A 13,300-nucleotide genomic window follows, 5' to 3' on the forward strand; every position below is an offset into this window, starting at 1 on the left:
GATAGGGATATAGGATTGAAGCAAATACAGTTTTCTGGTAGCATGCTATAACCAAGGCCAAAATTAATTATGGTTTCACTCTGACATCTATTTCCTTGAACAGAATTCTATCCAAATAGTGTCATTTAAAACTGATACAACCAGAAAATACACACATACACACACACACACACACAATTTAAAATACTCATTACTTAAATAACAGGAATTTTTCGATAGCACTATAGCATCAGAACACCAAATTTTAGGTTTTAAAAAAACTAATATTTTTTATAAGATACTCACATGAAAAATCTAGGACCAGAGTGTACCACTTACATTAAGCAATTATTTATGCTGAAGATTAAAAAAAATCTGTTTTAAACAGTTAATTACAAGCATAGCTTTAGGCTTAGACATGTAAATGAATTCTAAGGCATATAATACTAAACCTACTCAAAGCTGCTTTGCAGACCCCACCTTCTAATGAGTTAATCTAAAGGTCACCCTAATCAAGTCTGAATCCTCTCTCCCTTTTATTTTCTACCAAACATATCTACAATCTATGAAACATGAAGTTTAAACAAAATAATCCCAGACTATAGTAATCGTGTGAAACAGACTGACACATTCTCACAGGAAATAAGGTCTCCCCGTGTCTTGCTTTTATGCTCTGCCTCTCTCAGCTCTCTCCTCTAATCTATTCATCTGTAAAATAATTCCAGCAGGCAAGATTTCTTTGTTCAGATTTTAACTTTCATTTCATCTACAAACCTAACCCTACCTCAAGAATGTCTTCTAGAACATATGCTTCCATTTCAGCCGCTGTCTCCACCATGTTTTATCAAACTGCCATGTTTCTTACTGCACTATGATTAGATCATTGCCAGCAGGAACACTCCTCTGTGTCAGCAAGGGAACAGGAAATGGAATGTTCTATTACATGCCTAAAGCAGCTTAGCTGTTCACAAGCCAGGCATCTACCAAAAGAGTAGGGGTGACTCATTCTTGTATTTTTTTTAAAGATACAGAAGCTCTATTCCAAAGCAAACTTCTGTCAAGTAATTTTGAGAGACAATAGATAAAATCTCTTATTTTACCATTTCAAATGATAAAATCCTGAAATTTAAAAGAATTATATATGCATATATATTTATATTTATTATTTATATATAACATATATTTAAGTTATTTAACACATCTAGCTTCCTGGTTGCCCAAAAAAGGCTGAAATGGGTTACATAGCAATTTATCCTTAGTAAAGCCTTGCAGTGAGATTAATGGCTATATTGAAAACACAGAGGCAGTGGCAAGATAACAAATTAGGAATTTGCAACATCAAGCAAATGGAGTATATAATACACATAGCTAAAGCAGCTGACTTAAGAGTATCAGAATTGCCTGGTGTGGTGGTGCACGGATTTAGTCCCAGCACTTGGGAGGCAGAGGCAGGCAGATCACTCTGAGTTCAAGGCCAGCCTGGTCTACATAGTGAGCTCCAAGTCAGCTGGGGCTACAGGGTCTGAGACCCTGTCTCAAAAAAAAAAAAGAATTATCAGAATTATCTTAATGGAAACTGACTTCCTATAAACTAATCTTCTGTTTATAAAAACCTGTAAGTGTATGATTAATAGGAACATGTATCTGACTGACTTATGCTTACTGACATTATACAGCACAATAAATTCATTTTCTGGTAGTGCTTTTTACTCCATTCATTAGATGCAATGAGAATGGACTTTTTTTTTTCTTCTAACAAAAATACGAGAGATGTGGCACATCTGTGTAGCATCTACTGTGTATCAATTAATTGTTTTGGGGGTAGCCAAGAGACATAAGGTTTCTTCCTAACAGGTTCATCTCAATAGGAGATGAAATGAGGTAAAGTATCTACCAGCTAATTTCTGGTATTAAGGAGACATTACTGTGCCAGGCAATTAATGAGGTTTTTATTTTAATATGTTATTTAACCGTCAAAATAAGCCACCTATTGTGACAGTAACAATATTAATAAGTATACTGGATTTGCCATATGCCACTGAAATGTTTTGTATATATTAATTCAATTAATTTTCAAAGTCCTAAAAGAGTCTATTGTTGTGTCCACTTTAAAGATGTGGGAACCAGGGAATAGAAGTAAAACAACTTGTCCAGTTGTCCCCAGCTAAACTGATTTGCTAAAACTGGTGAATCTAGGCTGATGGCTCTAAATTCTATTCTCAGAACCATCTCCGATATACTTTCTACAGGTGATATGTTTGTATTTTACAGATAAGCAAACCAAGTCTCAGCCCGGGCACAGAATTATGTGACAGCCACATTCAAATCGAGAACTGTAGGGCTAAGTGGAATTAATAACAAACAGGTGATATCATGTTTTCTACGTACTATTTACATGTGTGTATGGTTCTGTTTATTTATTAGCTTCTCAAAGTAACTTCTACTGGCATAAAGTAAAAACTGAATTTTGGCGTGGTGTGGTGGTGCACGCCTTTAATCCCAGCACTTGGGAGGCAGAGGCAGGCAGATCTCTGTTGAGTTCTAGGCCAGCCTGGTCTACATAGCAAGTTCCAGGTCAGCTGGGGTTACAGGGAGACCCTGTCTCAAAAAGACCAAAAAAAAAAAAAAACCTGAATTTTATTATTTCCTGTCTTCACAGTAAATTATTATGACGCTTCAAACAAACTGCTTCATCTTAAAAAAAAAACTTTACCTCAGAACTTCAGTGTTAGTAAGCAAAAACAGGTTTAAATTCAGTGAACTTGCAGACTGGAGCTTTCTTTTTCGCCATTAGCCAAACACAGGACTTTCAAATCTTTTACTTGATAAATTAGCTCCCTCAAAACTCAAGTCAAATATACACTTTGGGGCGATGAGATGGCTCAACAGGTAAACGGGCTTGTCATATAAGCCTAATGAACCTCAGATTCCACTTAAGAGTAGAAATGGAGAATGAATGCACAACTTTGTCTCTCTCTTCTGACCTACAGATATATGTCATGGCAGGTGCACATATCTCCATATACCATCATGTACACACACAATCTTTAAAAAAAATCTTAAAAAATATCTTCACTATATCTCTTTTCTATTCTATGGTTTTCTGGCTTTTACTGCTACTTGTATTTGTTCTTCTGATGGTCCTAGGAGTTAAACACAGGACCTTGAGTATGCTAAGTACAGAAGATGTTGGAAAGAGTCAACAAGGAGACTACACAAGCCAAATTTTCTGTAATTTTTTGTTGTATGTCAAAATAACTATTTCTCATTAATTTTCCTTTAAAGGCCACCTTGTTAATGACCCAAGGGTAAAGACTACAAAAACCTTGCCAGTTTTCTAAAACGGATTTCAATGGCAGACCATTTTTCCTAAGGGCAAAGATATTAAAGTGTACATAATAGTTAACATACTAAGATATGTAAACAAACATAAAATAATTTCTGAAAATATTTACTGAAATAAGATTCAAATGTCCAGTGAAGCGTCACATTAAGAAGAAAACACCAGAAGCTTAATAAGCATCTTGGTCCTCTACTGGTTTCCTTGAACAAAGAAAAAGCAGACAAGACCAAAGACATGGTTAACAAGCAAGCCATACTGTTTTGTATGCTTATGTCTATTTCCAAAAATTTTGTTTACTTACTTTTAGTGATGGTGATCAAACTTGGTGAGATTTCAAATTCCACATATTCAAACAAAAGGACAATGTAAGGAGGCCACCCACATGAAAACTACTAGGGAAAAAAAAAATTCCCATAACACATACTCACTTTTCCAAAAAGTATTCATTGGTTTTTGTCCTACTGTATGAGGTATAGTTTTAAGAGAAATGTAAAACCCAAATGTGCAGTAGCCTAACCAAAAACAAATGAAACAAAGATCTTAAAGGCTTTAAAAAAAATTTAATGAAAAGGAAATTTAATGAATGGTGTGGTACATTTTTTGAAAGTACAAACTATATAAAACATCAGTACATTTCCATGATTTTACTATCTATCCTAACCCAGTCAAGCTATGAAATGACTGAAGATTCTAGATTTATGTTTAACTTATCACAGTAACATTCTTTTCATTACCATTATTATAATTTAGTTTCTTTTACTAACTATAGTTTTTCATAAAAAGTAATGCATATGCATGGAAAAACACAGTATAAAACAATGAATGCAACGGGCTGGGGATATCAGTTCTAGAGCACTGGTCATGCACGTGCAAGGCTGTGGGCTCAAAACTCAGGACCACAAAAACACATAAAATAAAAATAAAAAACAGAAAAGTAAACCACTTATCAACCCTTAAGATGAGTGTTAATGACCTACATTTTTCATGCACGTATCACATATTCATGTAAGACTATGTTTTACACAAACAGATGGATATTATACACAGTTGGCCCTGTTTTCATGGGCTTTGCATCCATAGATTCTACCCACTACCAATAGAAAATATGCAACAAAAACAGCATTTTAGATAAACATAATAAATATAGCGTCCAAGTAATTCAAAGATGACAACATATGCAGGAGATGGGGGAGAAGAGGAAAATTTCTTCCAGAAGGAACTAAGAGAATATCAGAATATCATAGATTTTGTAAATGGAAAAGAGCATAATAATCACTTGTTGAATCACACACAGGTAGCTATTTATTTCTTCCAGGTCTAAGGAAAGAACAGGTACATATAAATGGCATCCAAGTCTTTTCTTTTTTTAATATTTTATTATTTTTATTTTATGTGTATGAGTATATTTATTGTCTACATGTAAGTGCACCCATGTCGTGTAGTGCCCACAGAGACCAGAAAAGAACATTGGACTCCCCTGGAACTGGAGTTACAGACAGTTGTTTGCTGCCATGTGGGTGCTGGAAATCGAATCTGGGTCCTCTACAAAAGGAGTCAGTGCTCTTAAACGCTGAGCCATTCATCTCCAGCCACATAAATGGCGTCCAAGTCTTGAAGGACATCAACAGGAGAATTTCCAGATTCTTTCTTCTACAGTTGAGTTGTTCAAGTTAGCACACAGTGACTTTCATTTTCTTAATAAAGTTACTCTTAACCTTTGCTATATGCATATATATTTTATATAAGGGACTTGAGTATTTTGGGCCCAGTTCTCCAAACATACCACTGGCCTGTGTATGGAAATTATACTATTGTGCACCCTCAGTTAAATGTAGAACTCTATAGTATCTTTTTTGACTAGCATATGTACATTTTTTGATAGCTGCTCAAATTTCCAATAAAGAACTATACTGTATTTTATCAATTTATTACTGATATCATTAACAATATAACAATATAATGAGCATTCTTGGACATACATATTCTGTGCATGCCAGACTATAACCAAATACTAACTTTCCAAAGATGTCTATGTATAAAAAATTTTAACTAATTTATACCTATTGAATAAAACTGCTTCTCTATAAAGTATTATTGACACCAATCTATTAAAAACTCCAGATCTAAAATCAGTGTTACTCATAAAACTAGGCTAATACTTAATTTCTAATCATTTTCATTCTTCAAGGAAAACCTCAGAATGACATCTTCTCTCATTTTACCTTTGTTCTACTTTGTCTCTGTTGCTGTGATAAAACACTGACCAAAAGTAACCTGACAAGGAAAAGTTTTGTTTAGGCCTACAGTTCATCATTGAGGGATGTTAAGGCTGGAACTCAAGGGAACCGGAGCAGATACCAAGGAGGAACACTGCTTACTGGCTTGCTCAGCTGCCTTTCTTTTCTTTTGGTCTTGAGACAGGGTCTCCCTCTAGCCCCAGCTGACCTGGAACTCAGAGATCCACCTGCCTCTGCCTCCTGAGTGCACCACCATGCCCAGTGCAGCTGCCTTCCTTATGTAGCCCAGGCCTACCTGCCCAGGGATGGCACCACTATCAAGAAAGTGCCTCAAAGATAGGTCCACAGCCCAAACTGATGGAGACAATTCCTCAACTGAAGTTTCCTCGTCCCATGTGTCAAGCTGACAACCAAGATTAGCCTTTACCAACTTCTTCCCTTTATCAAAAACAAAAACAAAAACAAAAACAAAAACATGACTCATCATTTTTGCTAGATTAAGAATTTCAATTAATAATTGTCTGAAACGCTACAATGCAAAGTGTGCCAAAATGTAGTTGGAGAAAAGAGAAGAATGGGATCAAATAATCTGGTCTATAAAAATAAAATCTACTACAAATTAACATACAAATTCCATCCAAGGTTTAATTGTTTTTAACATGGGAGTCAACTCTGAATAGATGTCTCCACCAGAATTTAGTAGAATGAAAATACAGAAGCTTAGGAAATATCTGGGTGTTTTCTCATTAAGTAAAATATGGCCAGATATATTAATTCATGTCTTCAGGTTTATTTTCAAATTATTGTGGGTTTTGACAGTGTCTCACCATTTAAGTCCAGGATGTCATGGAACTTGCTATGTGGCCCAGGCTGATCTGCAATTCAACTGTCTTCTTGCCTTAGTCTCTCTGCAAGGATTACAAATGTACATCGCCAAGCCATCGCCAAACTCAAATTACTTTCAGAGGATAAATTCTAAAAGTAATCTTTTCATTATCACATAAAGAAAGAAATCTATACATACTAAAAGGAAAATAGGGCCATGTTAAACAGTTTGAAGTTTTTTATTCTATTGTTTTTGAGATAGGGTCTCATAGTACAGGCTGGCATAGAAATTTCTATGTAACAGAGAACAACTTTGAACTCCTGTTCCTCCTGCTTCCACCTCTCCTCTAGAGTGCTGGTATCACAACCAAGCCCAGCTCTTAAACACCTTTATTAACACAAAGCACTGAACAGTTTCTATCTCAAATTTTCAAGCACATATGCTAGATCTAATTTGGAAATTAGTATTTAAAAATATTAATCACCAGCCAGGTGTGGTGACGCATACCTGTAGTCCCAGCACACTTGGGAGGCAGGGGCAGGTGGATCTCCAGGAGTTCGAGGCCAGCCTGATGTACACAGTGAGTTCCAGGCCAGCTGCAACTACAGGGAGACCGTGTTTCAAAGAGAACGAACCCCCCAAAAAAATATTATTCACCAGAATCCAGACAGAAAAGTTTACAGATAATGTGGAGGAAAAACTAAATGGTTTAAGGATATAAACTTATAGCCTCATACATTAAAATAGAATGCAAAAGTCAGGAGTATATTATAAATGTGAAGGATATATTCAATCTATAATACATTAAATATTTTAAAAGACATTTTCCAAATGAAAATTTTCTCAGGCCCCCTATTGTAAGAAATCCAAAGCCCTGGCAGCTTTTTAAAAAATGATCATCAAGGCTGGAGAGATAGCTCAGCGGTTAAGAACACTGGCTGTTCTTACAGAAGACCCGGGTTAGAATCCCAGCACCCACATGGCAGCTAACAACTGTCTGTAACTCCAGTTCCAGGGGATCTGACAGCCTCTTCTGTCCTCTGCGAGCACTGCATGACACGGGTGCACTTACCTACATGCAGGCAATACATGCATACACATAAAATAAAAAAATAAAATATTTTAAAAATGATCATCGTTAACATTTCAGTATTGAGGTGGTAAGGTCTATATTACACATCAGATACAAAAATGATAAAAAAAATTAGTCTACCTCTAAAAGTCTAGATGAACTCCAACCTGGTTCCTGACCAAGTCACCATCTACCAAAAAACCTTCAATTTTTTCTTCTTTTCCGATTATAGTCCCTCTCTATTCTTCCCTAATCTGACTAATATATAAAATATAAAACCAACTTAGTACTGTACAGAAGAGAATTATTACACATAAACACAAAATATTTCAGCTAGTTCTCCTATGTCCAAAATGTAAATTAAGCAGCCTTAATCAAACATAAGTTACATACCAAGCAAAGTAAAAAAATAATGGAGCTGGTGCCTCCTATCACATCTGCCATAATAGCCCTGTCTGTTAAACATTTGCATTTACTCTTTCCCTATGATGGGTCACACCATGATCAATGTCTAATTAGTATGGTCTCAAGACATGTTACCATTATTCTAATTAGCCTATTTATTTATTTATTTATTTATTTATTTATTTGTATTTTGAGATAGGGTCTCCCTGTAGTCCCAGCTTGCCTGGAACTCACTATGTAGACCAGGCTGGCCTTGATCTCACAAAGGTTCACCTGCCTCTGCCTCCAGAGTATTGGGATTAAAGTTGTGAATCACCACACACCTGCTTTAGCCTTACCTGTTCTTAACAAAGCTTGAATGTCTGCCCTGCAAGCAATTTCCTCAATTACCAAGACTACCCTTTTCAAACTCATAATTCAATGTATTGAGAAATGTATCACACTAAATTGTCTCTAGTCACCAAAGGGCTAGGCTAGAAACTACAAAATAAGGCACCAACCCTTTTTCTACTTGTGTGACTGTGACCCTAGACAGAAGATCACTAGTAGTTATCACATAAAGAAAATCTCACAACATGACTTTAACACTGCAAAGTTCCCAGGATGATTATATAGATAGAAATCCATTCACTATCCCTTTACACACACACACACACGGGCAGGGGGCATCAGCTGGGTCTGGTGGCATGCACATGTAGTCTCAGCAACTGAAAAGGCTGATGCAGGAGGAATACTTGAATACTTGAACACAGAGTTTAAGAACAGCCAGGGCAACACAGTGACAACTCACCTCAAAACAAAATTCTGAATAACTCTGCACTACCTTCTCTTTTTTTGTTTGCTTGCTTATTTATTTTTGAGAAAGGGTCTCCCTGTAGCCCCAGCTGACCTGGAACTTGAGATGTAGACCAGGCCAGCCACGATCTCACTGAGAATCACCTGCCACCATGCCTTCATGGCTTGCACTACTTTCTTGCCCATCATGAGACTATCTCATACTACAGCTATGTCTGAAGTACCGTTAAATTTCAAATAACCTGTTACTACCAAATCTGCAACAGAAAGTAATGCAGTTTTACAGAAGGGATCACTTCCTACTCTTTGTAATACATACCTTACTTGTACGTCTTATGAAATCAAATTTGATCCATATTCATAGCTTTCGATTATACTACTAACTTCTTATTTGTGTCAAACACTGTTAGAAATCCTATCAACTCTTGTCTTCTTTAAGAAAATATATGCCAATTTGTTTTAGTAAGGTAGCTAAATTTATTGGAAGGCTGGTAGGGAATAACTGACAGCTTACAAAATGTCTAAAAGCTTAACAACTGTCAATTTTAAACTTTAATTTTGTTTTAATGTGAGAACCTTATACAAATTTTACCAGTTCCAGTAAAACATGTATGTTTTTAACACATTTTTCACATATAAAAGGGTTTTCTTAACTTTGTATACTATGATTTTTCAACCCCTGGCTTGCTTAGCAAAAGCAGAATGAGTATAATTAAAATACTTACGTCTTAGAATTTTTTGCAATCTGTATTTTCAACCAATAAAGGCTCATAATATCAAGTTTTTTTTAAATTATTTTAAAAATCAAATTGAAAAATTTGCAATTAGCAATCTGCTTTCCAGAGCCAGTGAGATGGCTCAGCAAGTAAGTGGGCTTACACCAAGTCCGAACCTGAGCTCAATCCCTGGGGCCTACATCATGGGTGAAAAACAACTCCCCAAGTTGTCCTCTGACCTCCACACACGTACAAGTACATGCACACATCAAATAAATGAGTAAATAAAATGTAATTTTAAATGCAAAAACTCCTATCTCATTTCTCTCAATTTTTCTAGTTTTTTTTTCTTTTTCTCTTTATAAATACCAAGTAGTTTCAACCCAATTCTAAGTACTTCAGTCTTTTTCAAAAATATTTATTTTATTTTTCTTTGTGTCCATGCACCCATATGCATGGCTGCTTGAGACCAAAGGAGAGCATCAGATCTCTCCTGGTATTGGACAGGTAGTTGCGAGCCACCTGATGTGGGTGCTGGGAACTGAACTCTGGTCCCCCAAAGAGCAACAAGCACTCTTAACTGCTGAGTCCCAACAATTTAATCTTGGTTATTACTGAACTGTTATCTTGTCTGCCCATTATAAATTTTTTTATAATTTTTTAACCTTTTCTGGTTCTCTAACCCTTTTCTAGTATAGCTATGACAGCTATGATTGATCATTATAATGTACATTAAATCTGAAATCATTTCTTTCTTTCCTTGTCTTTATCCTTGAGTCAAGATCTCATACTATAGCCCAGGCTGACCTCAAACACCTTATGCAGCCAAGATTGGTCTTGAACTCATGCCAATTCTCCTGTCTTAGCCTCCAACTCAGCTTAAACCTAAGTTTTTAGTTACGTTTCTTTGAGGTTTTTTTCTGAATTATACCTGAGATCAGCTATTCTTTCATTCTTAATCTTCTATCCTCTTGATTCTCTTCATCATCTTAGTTTATGCTGATGAGTCACTTTAGATAGTATAGTGACTGTGGGCTTTCTCTGAAATTGTTTAGAATTTGTTTTCCCAAGTGGCTTCTCCCTTAAATGGGAAAGTCATTTGATTTATGCAGTTAGAACACAAATTAGCTGGGAACAGCACAAACTGCTTTTCCTTGAAGTAGCATGCTTTCGTGTTTCTACTTCTTTCACAGGTAGCAAGCATACTGCTAAACCACTGGTCTATATTTCTAAGAAAATAATTCTCAAAAGCTTTGGGCCCAGGGAAAGGCACCATTCCTACTAGGATTGTGTAGGCTGGAGGAAAACTGGGAGTAAGGCCCAAAAGATCCAGCATTTTGGAAAGTAATTATTTTTTTTAAAAAAATGGGTGATTATTCCCCAATTATCTACTTCAGTTCCTTTCCACTTCAGTTCTATTTGCTGACTCAAATCTTGGACCCATTCAAAGGTTACCCAGAAAAAAAACTAAGCTCACCTCTTGGGCTCCCATTTCGTCTAGGATTTTTCTTATCAATACAATTCCATAAGCTTTCTAACTCCTTCAAATTTTCTGGTCTCCAAAGTTACCTGTAGCAGACTGTGAACTGTCTGTAAAACAAACCTTCTCTCTCTCTTTTTCTAATAATTCATCCTTTTGGAGGTGAACATATCCCATATGGTTTGGACAAATAGTGGCCTCATGACCACACCTGGCTAGAAGATCACAGCCCCCTCGCCTCTGACAGCCATCTTTGCTTGGCTAAATACAAAATGAACACAAAAGAAATCAAAGATCAAAAATACTGAGGAAAAAACAGTACTGATGACATTACTCACATCTGGATCTATCCATGTACCTTAAAGTTACAGAACTAATGAAGTCCTTTTGTTCCTTGTTAAGGTGGTTTAAGGTAACAGCATCTGTTCCTGCTCTTCAGAACTATAATTTAAATCAATAGTTAAAACATCATAGGTAGAACACTGTGAGACACTTAAAGGAATGTGATGAGTCCATCCATTTAAGTCCAACTATCTAAAAGAAAATTTTAATATCCATAAAATGCATGAACTTAAGCTATAGCTTCATAGTTAATGAAACATTTGAGGAAATAACTGTATACTAACTTAGTTTTCCAAATGAACTCTTCAACTACCTAGGGAGGGGAAAAGTAGATATAAAAGTAATTATCCCTTAGGATTTTTGTTGTTCTTATTGTTTCCCGGATTGAAGGTGCAAGCACTTTTAGAAAGAAAAACAAAAGATGGATGGTGGTGATTAAAATTTTTCTAATTTGGGTCAGCAATATGGCTTGGCATCCAAGTCTGACAACCTATTCCTGGAAATCATGGTGGAAAGAGAGAACTGACTTCTGAAAGCTGTCCTCTGACCTCCCACACCCATGATGTGTTCACACGTACACACATTAACAATAAACAAAACTTTCTAATCAATTACAGCTTCTCAAAGGTTGTATGGCAGCAACTCCCAAAAAGGAAAATTCTCTCCCAAAAAGGAAAATTCTATAGTTATTTGGTAGGATGACTGGGAATGGAAAGGAAAATGACCTGCTTACGCTTTAATTTTAGAGATTTAAAAAATAAATAAGCAGGAAAAGTCACTGAACTCCAAGATAAATAAAAGATGAAATCTGAAGCCGGGCATGGTGGTGCACACCTTTAATCCCAGCACTTGGGAGGCAGAGGCAGGTGAGTTCAACTACATAGTGAGTTCCAGGACAGGTGGGGCTACAGAGAGACCCTGTCTCAAAAAGACAAAAAAAAAAAAAAAAAAAAAAAAAGATGAAATCTAGGACTCTTGAGTTTAGGATTCATAACCAATGGGTCACAAAACCTATGTTTCAATAATTCTAAATACCCCTGAACAACTTAAAGTGCTCTATGATTTTAGTATATTCTGAGGTCTACTCTTTCTTACAGAAGCAAACTAAAGACCACAACCTAAAAGGTGGAAAGAACTATTCCTGAGAAAGAACAATGCCACTTCATTCCAGAAGTTCTGAAAATAAGTCAGTGATTAACATGTAAGGCCATATTACCAATTCCAAAAAGTCTCTTCATTTATGAGAGCCCAATGTCCTTTAAATTTTATTTTATGTATACGAGTGTTTTGCCTGTGCGGATGTATGTAAGTAAGTGACATCACCACGTCCATGTGATGCCTACAGGCCAGAAAAGGATGCAAGATCCCACGGAATTAAGAGTTATGAACGGTTTTTAGCCGCCATCTGGGTGCTGGGAGCAGAATCCAGGTCTCCGAAATAAACAGCCAGTGCTCTTAACTGCTTAGCCATCTCTCTGGCCCTAGATCCCAACTTCGTAAGCTGTGGGTCAAAGCCCCATGGATCACATAAGTGAATTTGTGGGCTGCAAAAAAAAATTTGGCAAGAATAAAAGGTTTCTGAATGCACAACAACAAAAATTTAATTTTAAGACAAATATATAATGAATTCAATGTACACCAAACAAACTGCATCTCATGACTTCATTGTAGCCCTTGGTTCTGAACACACACGTACACTCTGCACTGTGCATGCTGTCATGACATGCAATCCCAACCAAACTGCCTGAAATAGGGCTCAGATTCAAAACTATTATGTCTATTTTGAATTATAGTGCTTTTATTGTTTGAGTTTTATGAACTCAGAAACACGCTGGTTTAAATGCAAAAAACAAAGACTTCTAATACTTTCCTACCACCATTCTTCAGGTGCATCTTTTTGAACTGTATTGTATTAGAATGTGTGATTCTAAAAATTACTGAAGTGGCCATAAACATATTTTTGACATTTTGTGCTACTCTTTTATGCAAAGCAGATTTACACTGAAAATATGATTCTTTATATAAAAATAAGCATGACGGTCCATTACTAGTATGTAAGTACGACTACACACACACACACACACACACACACACACACACACACA

The 13,300-nt window shown here is 36.2% G+C and overlaps 1 protein-coding gene across 6 annotated transcripts in view; it reads right to left on the reverse strand.

Moving 5' to 3' along the window:
* Ankrd17 (ankyrin repeat domain 17) overlaps window positions 1-13,300 on the reverse strand; it is a 172,434-nt gene that overhangs the window by 139,607 nt on the left and 19,527 nt on the right. The window contains exon 1 of one of the 6 annotated variants that reach the window (XM_008843465.3): window positions 764-892. The exons of the other annotated variants lie outside the window; for them this stretch is intronic. Within the exon in view, the coding sequence (XP_008841687.1) occupies window positions 764-817 (54 nt within the window). The 5' untranslated portion in view covers window positions 818-892. Of the gene's footprint in view, window positions 1-763; window positions 893-13,300 lie in introns of those variants that run through there. 6 annotated transcript variants of the gene reach the window in all.

The sequence above is a fragment of the Nannospalax galili genome, unplaced genomic scaffold, assembly GCF_000622305.1.
Source record: "Nannospalax galili isolate Female #2095 unplaced genomic scaffold, S.galili_v1.0 scaffold800, whole genome shotgun sequence".
Classification (NCBI taxonomy): Eukaryota; Metazoa; Chordata; class Mammalia; order Rodentia; family Spalacidae; genus Nannospalax; species Nannospalax galili.